Below are 16,448 nucleotides of genomic sequence, written 5' to 3'. Positions count from 1 at the left end.
CCACAGGGAGTAGTTGAGGCAAATAGCATAGATGCATTTAAGAGGAAGCTGGATAAGCACGAGGGAGAAAGGAATAGATGAATATGTTGATAGGGTGAGATGAAGAGAGGTGGGAGGAAGCTCGTGTGGAGTATAAATGCCGACATGGACCAGTTGGGCAAAATGGTCTGTTTCTGTGCTGTAGGCTCGATGTAATTCTATGTAATGTTCACATATCTTTTCGAGCCCTTTTCCTTCGTCCGTTTATCCAATCTAATCTTGAACATTGACATTGTTTGTGCCGCAATCGCTAACCCTGGAAATGAATTCCAAAGCTTCACAACTCTCCGTGCCGAGAAGTTTGCCTTCTATTCTAAATCTCACCTATGAGTCCTGAGTAAGCAAGTAAACAGGCTGCATAGTTCTGCCTTAAGCAGCCACTCATAGAACGAGGTTCTGGCTGACAGTTTGTGATGAAATCTGCAAGCCGTGACCTGTTAAGAGAAAAAAGAAATAAAACAAACCATTATATTATCACATTTGCACTAAAACAAGGGAACTGTTTTGCAGTGGCACAACTGCGTTGTCTGTCGAATATATATTCAAAAAATCTTTCCAGTGAGACTCGCTTCTCATTAATATATTTGCATTTGTGATGTGACAAATATCATCCGTAGATCACTCTCTAGTACAGAAACAGCATCTTTAAAAAAATCAGCTGGGTTGATATTAAACTCCACACGATGGGTGGCAGAGGGACGGTGGGGTGGGGGGGGGAGTTAATAATGAAAAATCGCGACCCCACCCCGCCGTGTGTGTACCTGCCGCCATTTTTACGGCGGCGGCTTGCATAGTATGTCTGTGTCCCGCTCTCAAGAGGCGGGGCACTTTATTATAATATTTAATTCAGGCTCCCACAGTGCAGTTGGGAGCCTGATTTAAATTTAATGCTTGGGCTCGGGAAACCCGGCAGCTAAAGGGAGGTGGAAGCAGCCGGGTAAAGCAGGTAATTGCTTTTCCAGCACAACTTGTGGGCCAGGAGGATCAGCAGTGCTCCGCCCGGCCCCTCAAGCAAATCTTCAGCCGATCGTGACCGCTCCATGCTGCTGCGATCGGCCAGCCCTCCCACCAGACCCTGATCCTTGCCTCACTGCCTCCTGATTGCTGTGCTCCGAGACCCTCCACCAGGCCCCAATCTTTTCCAGTTGCCGGGGGGACCGTTCCTAACAGTCCCCGGCTGCGGCCTTCTTCCGCAGGCTTTCCCGCCAGGCAGCCAGCCAACCTCTTAATCTGGCCAGCTGCCAGGTGGGAAATGGAATAAAAAATTAATAATGAGAAACTCCGCATTTCCAGGATTTCCGGGAATACCCCCCCTGCAACCGCGCAATCCAGCTCTCTACCTGTCTCCCCCTAAATATCGGGGCCAGCATCTCTCTATAATATGGTATCTGTATAGCTCCCAAAGGTAGCTTTATAGAGCAAATCTACTGCATTTAGAAAGTAATAGCTTTTATGGTTTAAATAAATGTTTTATAACTGAAATAAATGAAACCTATCTGTCGTTAAACTTTCAACTGAGAATAATTAACTGATTTATCTATTCATATAATGGTCTTCAGAGTATCTGCCACACTTCAGAAGTCACACTTTAATATGTCAGAAGTATAAAAAAAAGGAGAAAGAAGGCATTATGGTTTCCTTTTGACCTGGAGCCGGAATTTACAAGCACTGACAATCTAAAAATTTCCACCACCAGTTAAACTCTTATTGACCTTCAGATTACAGGAAACTCTTTGGTATCCGGCACCGGCGTGTTGCCGGTTGATCAAAAATTCCAGATGACGGAGAGGGTTATCTACCGAGGCTATTTTTAACAAAAATTTTTTTTTTTTTAAATCAAGAAATGTGCAGTATACAGTAATTGGGTACTCACCTACAGAATGTTGTGTTAAATGGATGGTGGAAGATGCTTGATTATGTACAGTGCTGCCAGTTGAGGGTAATGCAATGCAATGACTACCAGCAGCGTGGGAGACACACAGTACCCCTGTAAAATGGCAGATCAGAAGAGACTACCGGCAGCGGGGGAGAGTCAGACTCCTGTTACAGGGGTATTGAGGTGTTCCGACTTCCGACAGCGCCAAGAAGCCGAGTAGTGGCAGTTTGGAGAACTACCCCCACTGACTAACTCGGCCACCGCGGGAGACTCGGACTTGGACTCGGCAACATTGCCGGTTACTGAGGTGTTGTTTTCGGAGTGAGAATTTTGCTGGTTAATAGAGAATTCTGGATATTTAGGTGCCATTTAAACTAGAGTTTCCTGTAATTGGGTTAATTATCTCAGGGAATATGTTAAACCTCTCCGCTTCTCCACCTCGCTCTCCTTCTTTAACGGCGCTGCTTAAAATCTACCTCTTTGACCAAGCTTTTGGTCATCTGTCCTAATATCTCCTTTTTTGTCTCAGTGTCAAATTTTTTTTGATAATCGCTCCTTGGTACATTTTACTACGTTAAAGGCGCTATATAAATGCAAGTTGTTGTCGTTGGAAATGTGTGAGCAGTAGCCTTAATGGAACAGGACAGGTTAGAAATTAAGGGGGAGATTTTAACCCTACCTGCCTGATGGAAACTGAACGGGTGAGCAGTTAAAATCGCACAAGTTTTACTTAGCCACCCTAAAGCTGCCGGGAACCGCCAAATCGCAATTTTAACCTGCTCAACTGAGCAGGTGGCAAGGACAACCCGCCCAAAGCCAGTGGGTTCCTTTTTTATATATGCATGTCAGGTCCTGACGACGTCATTGGGACACATCAGCTATTTTTACTAGATGGTCTGAGCGGGAAGCAGTGAATTTCTCGCCAGGCCAACCCAGCGAGGAAGCAGATCTGGGCCAGAAAAGGTCAAAAAAGGTTTGTTTTTCAAAAAATTTGTAATTTTCCTTGTGGGTCCAGGAACAGCAGGAGCGCGCTTCCAGGGTCCAGGAACAGCAGGAGCGCTCTTCCGAGCTCCACAAGGAAAGCTTCCCGTTCTGTGATCTTGCTCCTACCCTGATTACGGGACCCCAGCCAGACCCGCCACATACCTGCTGTCAGCTGTGCAATTCTCTGCCACTTCCTGTTGGGAACGGGTAGGAAGTTGGCTGCTGGTACTTAGATGAGACCCAGGCATTAAAATTGGCTGGGCCTCATTCTGCCATGGGCAGGCGGGAAATTAACTCCCCAGTGCGGTTTCCCAATGGAAAATCGCACTGGCAGATAAAATCCAGGCCTAAAAAACACGACGTTCCTCCAGACCCGAGACTGCCTATGAGAAATGCCACAGGAGAGCAGCTCATATTCATCAATCGGATTTCACACTGGACTATTTCTGTTCTGGACCGATGGACATTTTTACATGCAATAGCACCCTCTGGCGGCGGTTATTGTGTTAACAGTTTGTAAGCTGGAAAGGTCATCTGTTCCTTTCTTCCTGTGTGAGGTCATTTGACCTTTGTTCCTTTCTTCCTGTGAGAGGTCATTTGACCTTCTTACCTTTCTTCCTGTTGACCCCAGGAAGCAGTTTTGCCAGGAAGAACCTGACTTGAGTAATGGAGAATTTGCTATGAGAGGTTCCACTTACAATCTAATGTAATCTGACTTCATATGTTAGGCCAAATGCAATATCTGTGAGTATCTTTAGTTCTTAGCATAATAGCAATGTTGTCAGAGTAATATTTTGATAATACTATGTTTATAAAAGGTTAATATTTAATAGTTACAGAAGTTAGTTCAAATGTTAGTTAGTTATACAATTAGTCTATTCTACTGTTGTAAATATGTTTGTATCTTGTGTAATATCGAATGTGTAGTACTCAGTTTATGTACAAAACATACTTTGTCTTTGTTTACAGCTTCATAAATTTGTTCAAGTAAAAGCTTCAAAACAGCAAACGGCTTCAGGGAAGAATTATTTTGAATGAGTGTTTAACTTGCTGGATAGCTAGATAGGAGCACGTCTAGCGCGGCCAGTGCAATTTCAGTAGGCTTATTTGTTAGTTCTGAGAAAATTGATCGGAACACATGTTCCTTTCAAACTAAGGCTTGAAACATTGACCGAAGTGTCAGGTTGCTGACTCTTATCTATGATATTGAATACAAAACAAGTGAGAACAAAATTAATATCATTTTGAAATAAAAGTATGCTGATCGTCTAGACTGCCTTGTGTTCCTGTGGATGGAAAACAAATCTATCAAAATTTGTGAAATAGTGAAATACCGAACAACAAGATGTAGCAATTTTTTTCTAATTTACAAACATACGTCTCTTCCTAATGATCCGAAGCACCAATACGTCTTTAAAAAAATTGCAAAAATATACTTACGCAGATAGGAAAACATTTAAATTAAGAAAAAAAATCACTTTTTGATAACAATAACATTCTATTTCTTTTTTAAAATTGTATCTTATACCCACTTAAAGTCACACCAAGCAAAACATCAAGTATGACATAAGTGCAACAAGTTGGGCAGGAATGATGGGTTATAGCTCCGTTTACCCCCTTCCCCATGACAAATCCCAAATTCCCGTGAAGGCCCCCTTCCCAACTCTTTATACATGGTTGTGCCTCTGAACTATGGCCAAGTCAAATCAAATCAAATCAAATCAACTTTTATTGTCATTGTTAGTGCACAAGTGCAGTACAATGAAATGTAGGCTTGCGGCTCCCGAGAGTGTACATTTAGATTAAGACATTTAAACATTCAACATACATTTGGCTTGTAGTATATTAACATAAACATAACCATAATAAAGTGCATTGGCAGATGTGCAGGCTTTAGAGTTTATTTGTGGAGTTCAGTAGGATGACAGCCCTGGGAAAGAAGCTGTTCCTAAATCTGGTCGTACGGGTGCGAATGCATCTGTAGCGTCTCCCAGATGGCAGGAGGGCGAACAGACTGTGGCTGGGGTGGGTAGGGTCTTTGATGATGGACCGTGACCTCCGTAGACAGCGAATCTGGTATATGTGCTCTATGGTCGGTAGCCGGGTGCCGGTAATGCAGTTTTGACTACCCGCTGCAGGGCTTTCCGGTCATAGTAGCTACAGCTGCCATACCATACTGTGATACAGTTTGTCAGGATGCTCTCTATTGTGCAGCAGTAAAAGTTAGAGAGGATCAGGGGTGACAGGTTACATCCCTTTAGCCTCCTTAGGAAATATAGGCGCTGCTGGGCCTTCTTCACCAGAGAGGAGGTGTTGAGGGACCAGGAGAGGTCTTCCGTGATGTGGACTCCGAGGAACTTAAAGCTGTCCACCCTTTCCACCACAGCCCCATTGATGTGGATGGGGGTGTGACTTCCGCCTTTAGACTTCCTGAAGTCCACAATGATTTCTTTGGTTTTCTTGATGTTAAGGGCCAGGTTGTTATCGGCGCACCACTTCACGAGATGCTGGACCTCCTCCCTGTAGGCTGACTCATCGTTGTTGGTGATCTGGCCTACTACCGTGGTATCATCCGCAAACTTGATGATGGTGTTGGAACCATGAACAGCCACACAGTCGTGGGTGAAGAGGGAGTAGAGGAGGGGGCTCAGCACACATCCTTGTGGGGCCCCCGTGTTCAGGGTCGGGGGAGGGGGAGGTGTGGTTACCTAATTTGACAGACTGGGGTCTGTTTGTTAGGAAGTCCAGGGTCCAGTTGCAGAGGGAAGTGTTCAGGCCAAGAGTTTGGAGTTTGGTGGCCAGCTTGTTGGGGACGATAGTGTTGAATGCTGAGCTGAAGTCTATGAACAGCATTCTGATGTAGGTCTCAAGTGGTTGGTGGATCGGCAACCTCCACACAGACCTTCACCCAAGCTGCCCTAGTTGACCAGCGCCAACTCTTCCTTCAGTTTTTCCTCCCCTGTTCGTTCTCATCTGGTCTTTTCTCAGTGCTTTCACATGGTAACTCAGTTTTGTAACAACTTACACCTTGATGTAGTAAAACATCCTAAGGCGCTTCCCAGGAGTGTTATCAGACAAAAATTGACACCAAGTCAAAGAAGAAGACATTAGGACAGGTGACCAAAAGGTTGGTCAAAGAGGTAGGTTTTAAGTAAGGCCTTAAAGGAGAGCGAGGTGGAGAAGCAGAGAAGTTTAGGGAGGGAATTCCAGAGCTTAGAGCCTAGATGGCTGTGGACACGGCCGCCACTGATAAGGTGAAGGAAGTGGCGGATGGACAAGAAACCAGAGTTGGAGGAACATAGCATTCTCGAAGGGTTGTGGAGCTGGAGGAAGTTACAGAGATAGGAAGAGGTGAAGTCATGGAGGGAATTGAACACGAGGATGAGGCATTAAAATTGAGGTGTTGCTGGACTGGGAGTCAACATAGGTTAGCAAGCACAAGGGTGATGGGTGAACGGGACTTGGTGCGAGTTGGGACATGGGCAGCAGAGTTTTGGATGAGCTCAAGTTCACGGAGGGTGGAAGATGGGAGGCCGTCCAGGAGATCATTGGAATAGTAGGGTCTGAGGGTAACAAAAGCGTGGATGAGTGTTTCAGCAGTAGATGAGTGAGGTGGGGTGGGGCGGGGATGGACGATATTATGGAGGTGGAAGAAAGTGGTCTTGGTGATGGAGAGGACATGGGGTCGGAAGCTCAGCTCAGGGTCAAGTAGGACACCGAGGTTGCAAAAATAGTCTGCTTCACCCTGATACAGTGACCAGAGAGAGGAATGGAGTCGGTAGCTAGGGAACGGAGTTAGTGGCGGGGGTTGAAGACAATGGCTTCAGTCTTCCAAATATTTAATGGTGGTGATGTAGAGTTGGGTATGGTCAGCGTGCATGTGGAGCCTGGCGTTGTGTTTTCATATGGTGTTGCTGAGGGGCAGCTTGTAGATATGAAATAGGAGGGGGCTAAGGATAGATCCTTGGGGGACTCCAGAGGTAATGGTGTTGGGCGGGAAGGGATGATATTGCAGGAGATTCTGCATTGGAGGAGGATGGTATATGGTCAACCTTTTCACCATCGAAAAGTATGAGGAGGGATAGTATGGTCACACTCACATAAGGATAGAATTTGCGATTTTAATTAGGACCATTTCAGTACTGTGGAGAGGTTCACCCTGATTGGAGAGGTTCAAACATGGAGTTGCGGGAAAGATGGGCACAGATTTGGGAGGTGACAACATGCTCAATGACTTTGGAGAGGAAAGGGAGGATGGAGATGGGACAGTAGTTTGTAAGGACAGAGGGATCAAAGGTGAGTTTTCTTTGAGGGGCGGGGGTGATAACAGCAGATTTGAAGGGAGTGGGACTGTACCTGAGGAGAGGGAACCTTTTACAATATCAGCTAGCATGGGGGCCAAGAAGGGAATTTGGGCGGTCAGCAGTTTAGTGTGAAGAGATGTGGCGTAAATCTATGATGTCACGTGTTGGAACTACAGTATGCCACCATGCCATAAACATATTTTTATTGTGAAAGGTACGCACCAAGTTAATAGTGTTATTAAATTGCACAGTTTGACTTAGATTCCTGATCCCTGATATATCATACATCCCACGAATACTAACATTAATTTACCACATATACCACCCGATTTTAACCTAACCCGTCTGGCGGGAACGGGACATGGTCGATCACCCATTTTACGCGCCTGCTATGATGTTCTATTTCAACGGGGTGGGGTGTAAGATGGGCGTCCAACCCGAAGGCACCCCGTTCATGCCGGATGGGCCAGGTTAAAATTGTGTCTATACTTTCAATCACAGTCCAAAACGCACAAGGTTATAAAGTACCAAAACAAACTGAACAAAACCAATGGAAATACTCAGCAGGTCAGGCAGCATCTGTGGAGAGAGAAACAGCGTTAACGTTTCAGGTCAATGACCCTTCGTCAGAACTTGAAAAAGTTGGAGATGGAACAGATTTTTAAGCAAGTGTAGGGGAGGGGAGGAAAGAACAAAAGGGAAGATCTGTGATAGGATGGAAGGCAGGAGAGATTAAGAGACAAAAGGGATGATGGTGCAGAATGACCGACAGCTGCCATGTGAGAGAAAAAAAATGAAAAAAAGATAGGGGCACAGGTTATGGTCTGAAATTATTGAACTTGATCGTTCTGCCATTGCCATTTACACTTCATCTAGAGTCATCTTTTGTTTCTTAACTTGTCCCATTACCATCTCCTTTTGCCTCGCACCATCATCCCGTTTGTCTCTTAACCTCTCCTGCCTTCCACCCTATCACAGAGCTTCCCTTTTGTTCTTTCCTCCCCTCCCCCCTTTCCCTGCCCCTAAACTTGCTTAAAAACCTGTTCCATCTCCAACTTTTTCCAGTTCTGACGAAGGGTCATCGACCTGAAACGTTAACTCTGTTTCTCTCTCCACTGATGCGGCCTGACCCGCTGAGTATTTCCAACATTTTCTGTTTTTATTTGAGATTTCCAGAATCTGCAGTATTTTGCTTTTGAACAAAAACAATGGTTGGTTGATGGAACTGGAAGTTCATAGAAAACTTGAATTATTTTGTAGATACTTGTAAGGAATTTTTTCTTACAAACTGACTAAAAGAAGTTTTATTTTACAATAAGTACCAGCTAACAGGAAACACTTGGCTCAAGCATGCAAAAACTTTTGGAAAAATGACTCTCTGCTGGGTGAGCAAAACTTGTTCTGAGTATACTTATGTTAATGTTTCCTTTCCAAAGAAGCCACTTGGGCTTTAACAAGAGGAAATTAATTCTCAAAACTGAGTAAAGTTTTTTGTTAGAGAAGATCAACAACAAGACAGAAAGTGGAGAAAATAAGTATTGGAGCTGGAAGGATAAATATGCTGATGAAGAAGTGAATGTTGATGTAGACGTAGACTCCATTGTAAAGCATTTGTATAAGATTATTGCTCATGTTCACTGCTCCTCCCAGCTCCACAAGAAGGTAAGTAAAAAAAAATTACAGCTTACCTTTCCGATGACCGCCTCCAGCAGCCCTTTTAAGCACTACTGGTTTGACTGCCTCGTATCTGAGAATATTGACATGCTACATTTACAGCGCATACTGTGGTCAGTCTCAAATAAATTCTGTAACAGAGCCCGAAACTGGTGTTAGGCAAAGAATCGACCGCCTGTTTCGAGCACACGCCATGAACGCCTATGTAGGAGTACCAATAAAGCGGGTTTCACACTTACGGGGCGGGATGAGGGCGCATGCTGCCCGCCACATTGGACCCTTTGGCGCCTGCATTGTGCCTGCTTAATGGATGCGGTGCAATCAAACTTCTAGGCCACTGTTTCATGTGTAAATATTGGAGGATAGGTTTCTTGTTTCCCTGAATGATAGCAGTGTGAAGTTGCGCCATACCTGAAAAAATATTCTTGCGAATAAAGGTAATTCTGTATTTAGTTTACTTAGTTTTTTTCTCTATCTCTCTGTAACCTCCTCCAGCCCTACAACCCTCCGAGATAGCCTCTTGTGCATCCCCGATTTTAATCGCTCCACCATTGGCGGCCGTGCCTTCAGCTGCCATGGTCCTAAGCTCTGGAATTCTCTCCCTAAACCTCTCTGCTTCTCTTTTTTTCTTTAAGACACTCCTCGAAACCTGCCGCTTTCATCTGCCCTAATATCTCTTTATGTGACTCGGTGTCAAATTTTGTTTTATAACACTCCTGTGAAGGGCCTTAGGACGTTTTACTACGTTAAAGGCGCTTTATAAATATATAAGGTTTTTTAAATCTCTTCAGGGAAAGATATATTTTTAATAAGATGGTGTCTTTGAATGCTATTCAGACATTATTAACATTTGCACCACCATTTACTTCTTAAGATGACTGATTTGCTGAATGGTTTCTAAGCTCTTGCATTATTTATCACAGTTTCAGTTTGATATGTTCAAAAAGGTTTACTGTGACATGATCCCTAGTAATGGGGTCAGAAAGTGCCTTCATTGTCAGTTCTAATGGAAATAATGACTTAAACCAATGGTTATGTAAATTACTCATTTTTTACAAATGCCACTCATCAGCGCTGAGTTAAAACGTGAAATGTACATGTGAAACATTATTCCTGATCAAGGTGTGGATTTCATTAAGACATGGATTATTGAAAGCTGCTGTCTGCTGGTATCATTTCCCATCAATTACTTTGTCAAAAATTGCATACTGGCTACCCTATTGGTCATATATCAAAGTGGACTACAAGGACCAATTAGATAAAACAAAGTTAGCAGAAATATACTGCCGCTCTATATGACACCTAAATAGCCCACTGCAAATCAATCATTCTGTGCGCAATAAAAATGAATTATTGATTTTAAATTAACCAGTAGTATAAAGAATAAAAATTATAGTCTCTTCATTTTGAAAGACCTGCAAGTCATAGAGACCATTCAAACTTGGAAATTAATTAAGCCTTTATCATTGCAGTTGAACTGAAAGAAGGTTACATCATTACCAAAATGTCAGTTCATTCCCAATGTTTAATATCTAGAGGTCAGTGAATTCATTGTACAAACAAAGAATAACAACGACACAGAACTACATTTTTAATTAATGCATTTTTCTTGTTTTCCTCCCCATGGGTATCACCTGACTCCACATAAATCACCTTCAGCCAGGAGGACTGGATACTTTGGGTAGTTCATTATTTCATTAATGTGCTCAGAAATCAGCTGACAAGTGATGAAATTTGAGTGGAGTGTGGCTGGCTAGATATGTTTTTCCTTCTTAATGGCCCAGAAATTCGGGTCTCCATGGGTGAGTACGCATGGGGTACTCACCCGTAGGCCTGATGGAAGTGCCAGTTTCCTGCATGCACTGCGCATGCGCGGGAAACCAGCACTTCCTGTTACGTCCGTGTGTAATTGAGACACGGACTGCAGGAGTTGATTATAACAGGTGTTTACTGAGTGGAGACAAAACTGGAACTACTATACAAAGTTACTACACAGGCTTATATACAGGGGTGGTCACTACTAGTACTGCAGTATACAGGGGCTGCAGAATATAGTTCCTTCTTCAAAGTACATACACTACAATTCCTCCCCTTTTAGCTAAACAGTACATAACATTCGATTAATAATTAAATAACATATTTACAATTACAGTTGCTATACACATTAGCTGAAGTTAAGCAATTATAAATTCAGTCTTTGAGGAGGCTTCCTGATTCTGTCTGGATAACGCCTCTTTGGGGTATCAGGTTCTTCTGGCAAAGTTGATTCGGGATCAACGTCGTTGTTTGGTTCGTCTGCTTCCAATATCACCGATTCTGAGGTAGATGCAATTGGTACTGCGGTTTCATCACCAGGTGTATCGGATCGTGGTGTGGATTTGACGTTTTCCAGTGACTCTAGAATCTGGTCAGCATGGCGTCTTACAATGCTCTCTCCAACGTCCACGGTATACATTAGAGGTCCTTGCTGTGTGCAGATTGTTCCTGGCTGCCATTTCTCTGTGCGGTAGTCCCGGGCCAAAACTGATTGACCTATCTTAAAACTCCTGGTCGGCCTTTCATTCATATTCTGAAACTGCCTGTTCTCCACATCTCTTCTGATGTTTGGCTTAACCAAATCCAAGCGGCATCGTAGTCTTCGATTGAAGAACATCATGGCTGGAGTTTGGTTGGTAACCGCATGTGTCGCATTCCGGTAGGCAAACAAGTTATCCACCTTGTGTTGTAGGGGTATGTCTTCATTACACATTGCTTTGATAGCCTTCTTGAATGTTTGAACAAACCTCTCAGCCAATCCATTGGTGGCTGGATGATATGGGGCGGATGTGTAATGCTTAACACCATTGTTCTTTAAGAACCTCCGGAACTCTTCAGACACAAACTGTGGTCCATTGTCGGAGCAAATCTGTTCAGGTAGCCCATTTCTGGCGAATATGGTTCGTAAGACTGTGATAATTTTTTATGTGGTGGTTGAGGACATTTTTATTACCTCTGGCCACTTTGAATGTGCATCCAACGCAATTAAAAACATCGAGTCCATAAATGGAACAGCAAAATCAATGTGCACCCTTTGCCATGGAGATGAGGGCCACTCCCATGGGTGTAGAGGGGCTTGTGGTGGGGCGTTTTGGACCTTCTGGCATCCTGTACAGCTCTTAGTCATCTCTTCGATTTCTCCATCGATTCCCGGCCACCACACAAACGCTCTGGCTAAGTTCTTCATTTTTACCCCTCCCAGATGACCCTCATGAAGCTCATTGAGCACTCTATCCTTCAATTTGGGTGGAATTACTACTCTGGATCCACACATCAAGGTTCCTCGGCACACTGACAGCTGTTCTCTTCTCGGCGAGAATGCTGGCAACAGTGGTTCGCCATGTGCTGGCCATCCCTTCACCGTTAAATCATAAACCCTGGAGAGTGTCGGATCATTTCGTGTTTCCTTTTCTATGTTTGCATTCGTCACAGGTAGACATTCGACTATGGTCGAGTGGAATATCTCCACAGGATCCACTGCAGGTGCTTCTTCCACCGTCGGCAACGGTAGGCGCGACAATCCATCAGCATTCCCATGCTGTTTAGTTCCTTTGTACTCGATGTCATATTGGTGTGCCCCTAGGAAAAGGGACCACCTCTGTAGCCGTTGTGCTGTCATTATCGGGACGCCCTTCTGAGGGTTGAAAATGGAGACAAGAGTTTGATGATCAGTTAGTAGAGTACATTTCTGACCGTGCAGGTAGTGATTGAACTTCTTCACCCCCCACACCAGGCCGAGGGCCTCTCTGTCAATCTGGGCGTAGTTCCACTCGGCTGAAGTTAACGAGCGTGACGCAAAAGCTATCGGCCTCTCTGAACCATCAAGGAATTTATGTGACAGTACCGCTCCAATGCAGTAGGGAGACGTATCACACGCCAGTCTTATTGGTAGTGATGGGTTGTAGTGAGCCAATACTTCTCTTGAAGTGATTAGGTCTTCACTCTTCTGAAAGGCCCGCTTACATTCATCGCTCCATTTCCCTGCTACTCCAGTTTGTAGTAGGGCGTTCAGTGGGTGCAGAATTGTGGACAAATTCGGCAAAAACTTATGGTAGTAATTCACCAATCCGAGGAATGACTTCAGTTGCGACACATTTTCAGGTGCTGGAGCCTTAACTACCGCTTCAATTTTGTCAGGGGACTTATGTAACCCCTCTTCATCAATCACGTGGCCACAATACGATATCTGTTTCTTAAAAAACTCGCATTTGGGGCGATTGGCTCGTAGCCCATGTTCTCTTAGTCTAGTGAGCACCTGCTCTAGGTTGGCAAGGTGTTCACTGTCATTTTCACCTGTCACTAGGATGTCGTCCAAGTAACACTGAGTCCCCGGAATCCCTTGCAGGACTTGTTCCATCGCTCTTTGCCATATCGCCGGAGCTGATGCTACTCCGAATACCAGTTGATTATACTGGTAAAGACCTTTGTGAGTGTTTATCGTGAGATACTTCCTAGAGGATTCTTCAACCTCCATCTGCAAATATGCTTGTGCTAGGTCAATTTTTGTAAAACGCTTCCCTCCAGGTAGTGAGGCGAAAATATCTTCTATCCTCGGGAGAGGATACTGTACTGTGTGAAGGACTGGGTTCACCGTCACCTTGAAGTCCCCACAGATGTGAACCTTCCTTGGCTCCTCAGACTTATTGTTTAACGTTTTCTTCATGACAGGAACGATGGGTGTCGCCCACTCGCTCCAGTCTACCTTAGATAACACGCCTGCATTCTCCAGATTCTCCAGCTCTGCCTCGACGGCTGGGCGAATTGCATACGGTACCAGTCTTGCTTTGAAAAACTTGGGAATTGCATTCTCTTCTATTTTTATCGAGGCGGTTACGCCTTTAAGAGTTCCCAGTTCTTGTTGAAATACCTCTTTAGCGTTAGCTAAGATTTTTGACAATCGCCCAGGTGTGACGTCGTCATCCTTTTTACCAGCCACCGTCAGTGCCTGAATGGAGTGCCAGTCTAAACTTATCTTTCTGAACCATTCACGTCCCAATAACGGTGGTCCACCATCTTGCAGTATGTACAGATACAATTTCTGTATATCCTTGCCGTTGTATTCGACAGGCACCCTTATTTTCCCTCTGGGGTATACTTTCTGCCCCGTATACGTCTTCAAGGCAATGGATGTGTCTTTCAAGGGTATGTGTGAGAATAGCCGCTCGTAGTCTCGTCGATTCATGATGGTCAGGGCTGATCCTGTATCCAATTCCATTTTGACTTGGGACCCTGCTATCGTGAGGGTGACCCAAATGGTTCGGTGATCCTCTTTTGCGATTACTTTGTGAAGTTTGAGACAGCTTAGTCTCTTGTTCCCCGATTCACTATCGCTCTTCTGGTCTTCGGAACTACTGTCCGTCATCTTTTGTACTTTTTTTTAGTAGTCTTTTTGTTGTCGTTAGTCTTCTTCCTGGACCTGCAAACTCGTGCAATGTGTCCCATCTTTCCGCATTGCCTGCATATTTTGTCCTTGGACCAGCAGTCCTTCTGGTCATGGGTTGTTCTGCCGCAGCAATAACATTTTTCAAATCCCCGTGTCATTTCATGGGTGCCGTATTCCTGTGGCTTTTGCTGTATTTCCGCAGCTCCCCTTGCTGCTGCTTCGTACGATACTGCCACGCTGAAAGCCTTATCTAGCGTCAGCTCTTTCTCTGAGAGTAACCTCTTCTGGGTTCCTTCACTCAGGAGTCCACAGACAAATTTGTCCCGTAGGGTATCTGCCAGTCCTGCTCTGAACTGGCAATGCTTTGATAGCTTGCGTAGTTCCGTAAGGTAATCAGCATTGCTCTCATCTTTATGCTGATTTCTCTTGTGGAATTTAAATCTTTCTGCTATCAGCAGCGGTGTAGGATTTAGGTGTTCCTGTAGGATATCAACAATTTCGTTAAAACTCTTCGCCATCGGTTTGGCTGGAGTGATCAGGTTCCGCAACAGGCCGTACGTACTTGCGCCCATTAAGTTTAGTAGTACCGATGCCTTTTTCTCATCGGCTACTTCATTTACCTTGCAATATACTTCGACTCTTTCCACATGCGTGGTGCAGTCTTCTATTGCATTATCGAAGGCAGTGATATTGCCAGTCTTCGGCATCTTGGAGATCTAAGATGGCGCCTCCCGCGCTTTGCCTTCTTCCCCGATTGAACAAAATGGCGCCTCCCGCGCTTTGCCTTCTTCCCTGCTGGATTAAGATGGCGCCTCCCGCGCTTTCTGTCTTCTCCGCTGCTGCTAGCGCTGTTGCTGGCGTTTTTAAGCCTTGATGGCGACGCCCTATGGTCTTCGCGCACTTCCCCCCTGCGCTGCTGCTAACGCCGCTCTCCGTGGTCCCCGTGGCAAACTGCTGCTCCTCGCGGCTTTCTGCGCTTCTAATTTCTTTTATTTCAATTACTGTTCCCGTCGTCAGAGCAAACCCTATGGGACACTTTCCTCCCTCTTCTCGGGTCTGTACGCTGCCCGGCTTCGTAGCACCGGCCGCACCCTGTGTGCTCCACCCTCTCTCTCTCTCTCCTCTTCCCGACAACGCTGCTCGGCCCCGTTGAAAAGCCACCCGATCGAGCTCTAGCCCGCCGCAGCCCAGGAAGGATCTGTGCTACCTGCCACCAGCCCGATTAGCTGGAACACCATAGACAGGATAACTAAGCCCCGCTCTCGACAGCCTCTCCTGCAAATCTTCGAATTCGATGAATCAGAGGCGGTTGCCCACGGTCGACGCCCGTTTCTTCTGTTTGTTTTTTTTTTCTTTTCTTCCTTCTGGCCTCGACCTCTAACAACTTCGCTTCAGGGATGGACCCCCATGAGGTGGTGCAGAACTGTAGGTAAGTTCGGATCTGTTCGTCGCTAGTGTTACGTCCGTGTGTAATTGAGATATGGACTGCAGGAGTTGGTTATAACAGGTGTTTACTAAGTGGAGACAAAACTGGAACTACTATACAAAGTTACTACACAGGGTTATATACAGGGGTGGTCACTACTGGTACTGCAGTATACAGGGGCTGCAGAATATAGTTCCTTCTTCAAAGTACATACAGTACACTTCCGATCCTCTGAACAAAGGGGTTCAGAGGTCGAACGCGTGCACAGGAGAGGCTGCTTTTTACAAGGTAAGTGGTGAATTAATTAAAATTAAAACATTTTTTCCACAGGTTTATTATTTTTAAATACTTTAAAGCAAGGTAAGTTTATTTTTAGACCCGTTAGAAAATAAAATTATTTTTTTCAAAAATTTAAATTATTGTTTAAAATAGTTATTTCATGTAATTTATAGTTTATTTAAAAAATGTGATGTTTTTAAAAATTTATTTGAAGATTTAGTGCTATTTTGGGGCCGTAGTATTTATAAGTCTTGACAGCACTTACTGTCAGACTTATGAATGGAGCATTCCCTGCTCTGATTGGCTCCCCATGGCCCACGTGAACCCAGGGGACGCATCGAACTAACTGTGCCCCTGGGATACGCAAGCACTGCGCGCCGGCAGCTGGACCAGGCCCCGGATCGGAATTCCACGGGGCCCCACAGCTCAACGGCCGGCGCGCAAGGT

General features: G+C 44.9%; 1 protein-coding gene across 2 annotated transcripts in view; it reads right to left on the bottom strand.

The window, feature by feature from the left end:
• LOC147113407 (GDNF family receptor alpha-1-like) overlaps positions 1-16,448 on the bottom strand; it is a 285,609-nt gene that overhangs the window by 41,374 nt on the left and 227,787 nt on the right. For both annotated transcript variants that reach the window (XM_085994419.1, XM_085994418.1), the window contains exon 5: positions 364-473. In XM_085994419.1, the coding sequence (XP_085850545.1) occupies positions 364-473 (110 nt within the window). The remainder of the gene's footprint in view (positions 1-363; positions 474-16,448) is intronic.

This window comes from Somniosus microcephalus, chromosome 8 (genome assembly GCF_052327205.1).
Source record: "Somniosus microcephalus isolate GS21.2 chromosome 8, FLI_Smic_1.0, whole genome shotgun sequence".
NCBI classification, from domain to species: Eukaryota; Metazoa; Chordata; class Chondrichthyes; order Squaliformes; family Somniosidae; genus Somniosus; species Somniosus microcephalus.
The sequence above is the reverse complement of the archived record's forward strand: the minus strand, read 5'-3'. Positions and strand labels throughout refer to the sequence as shown.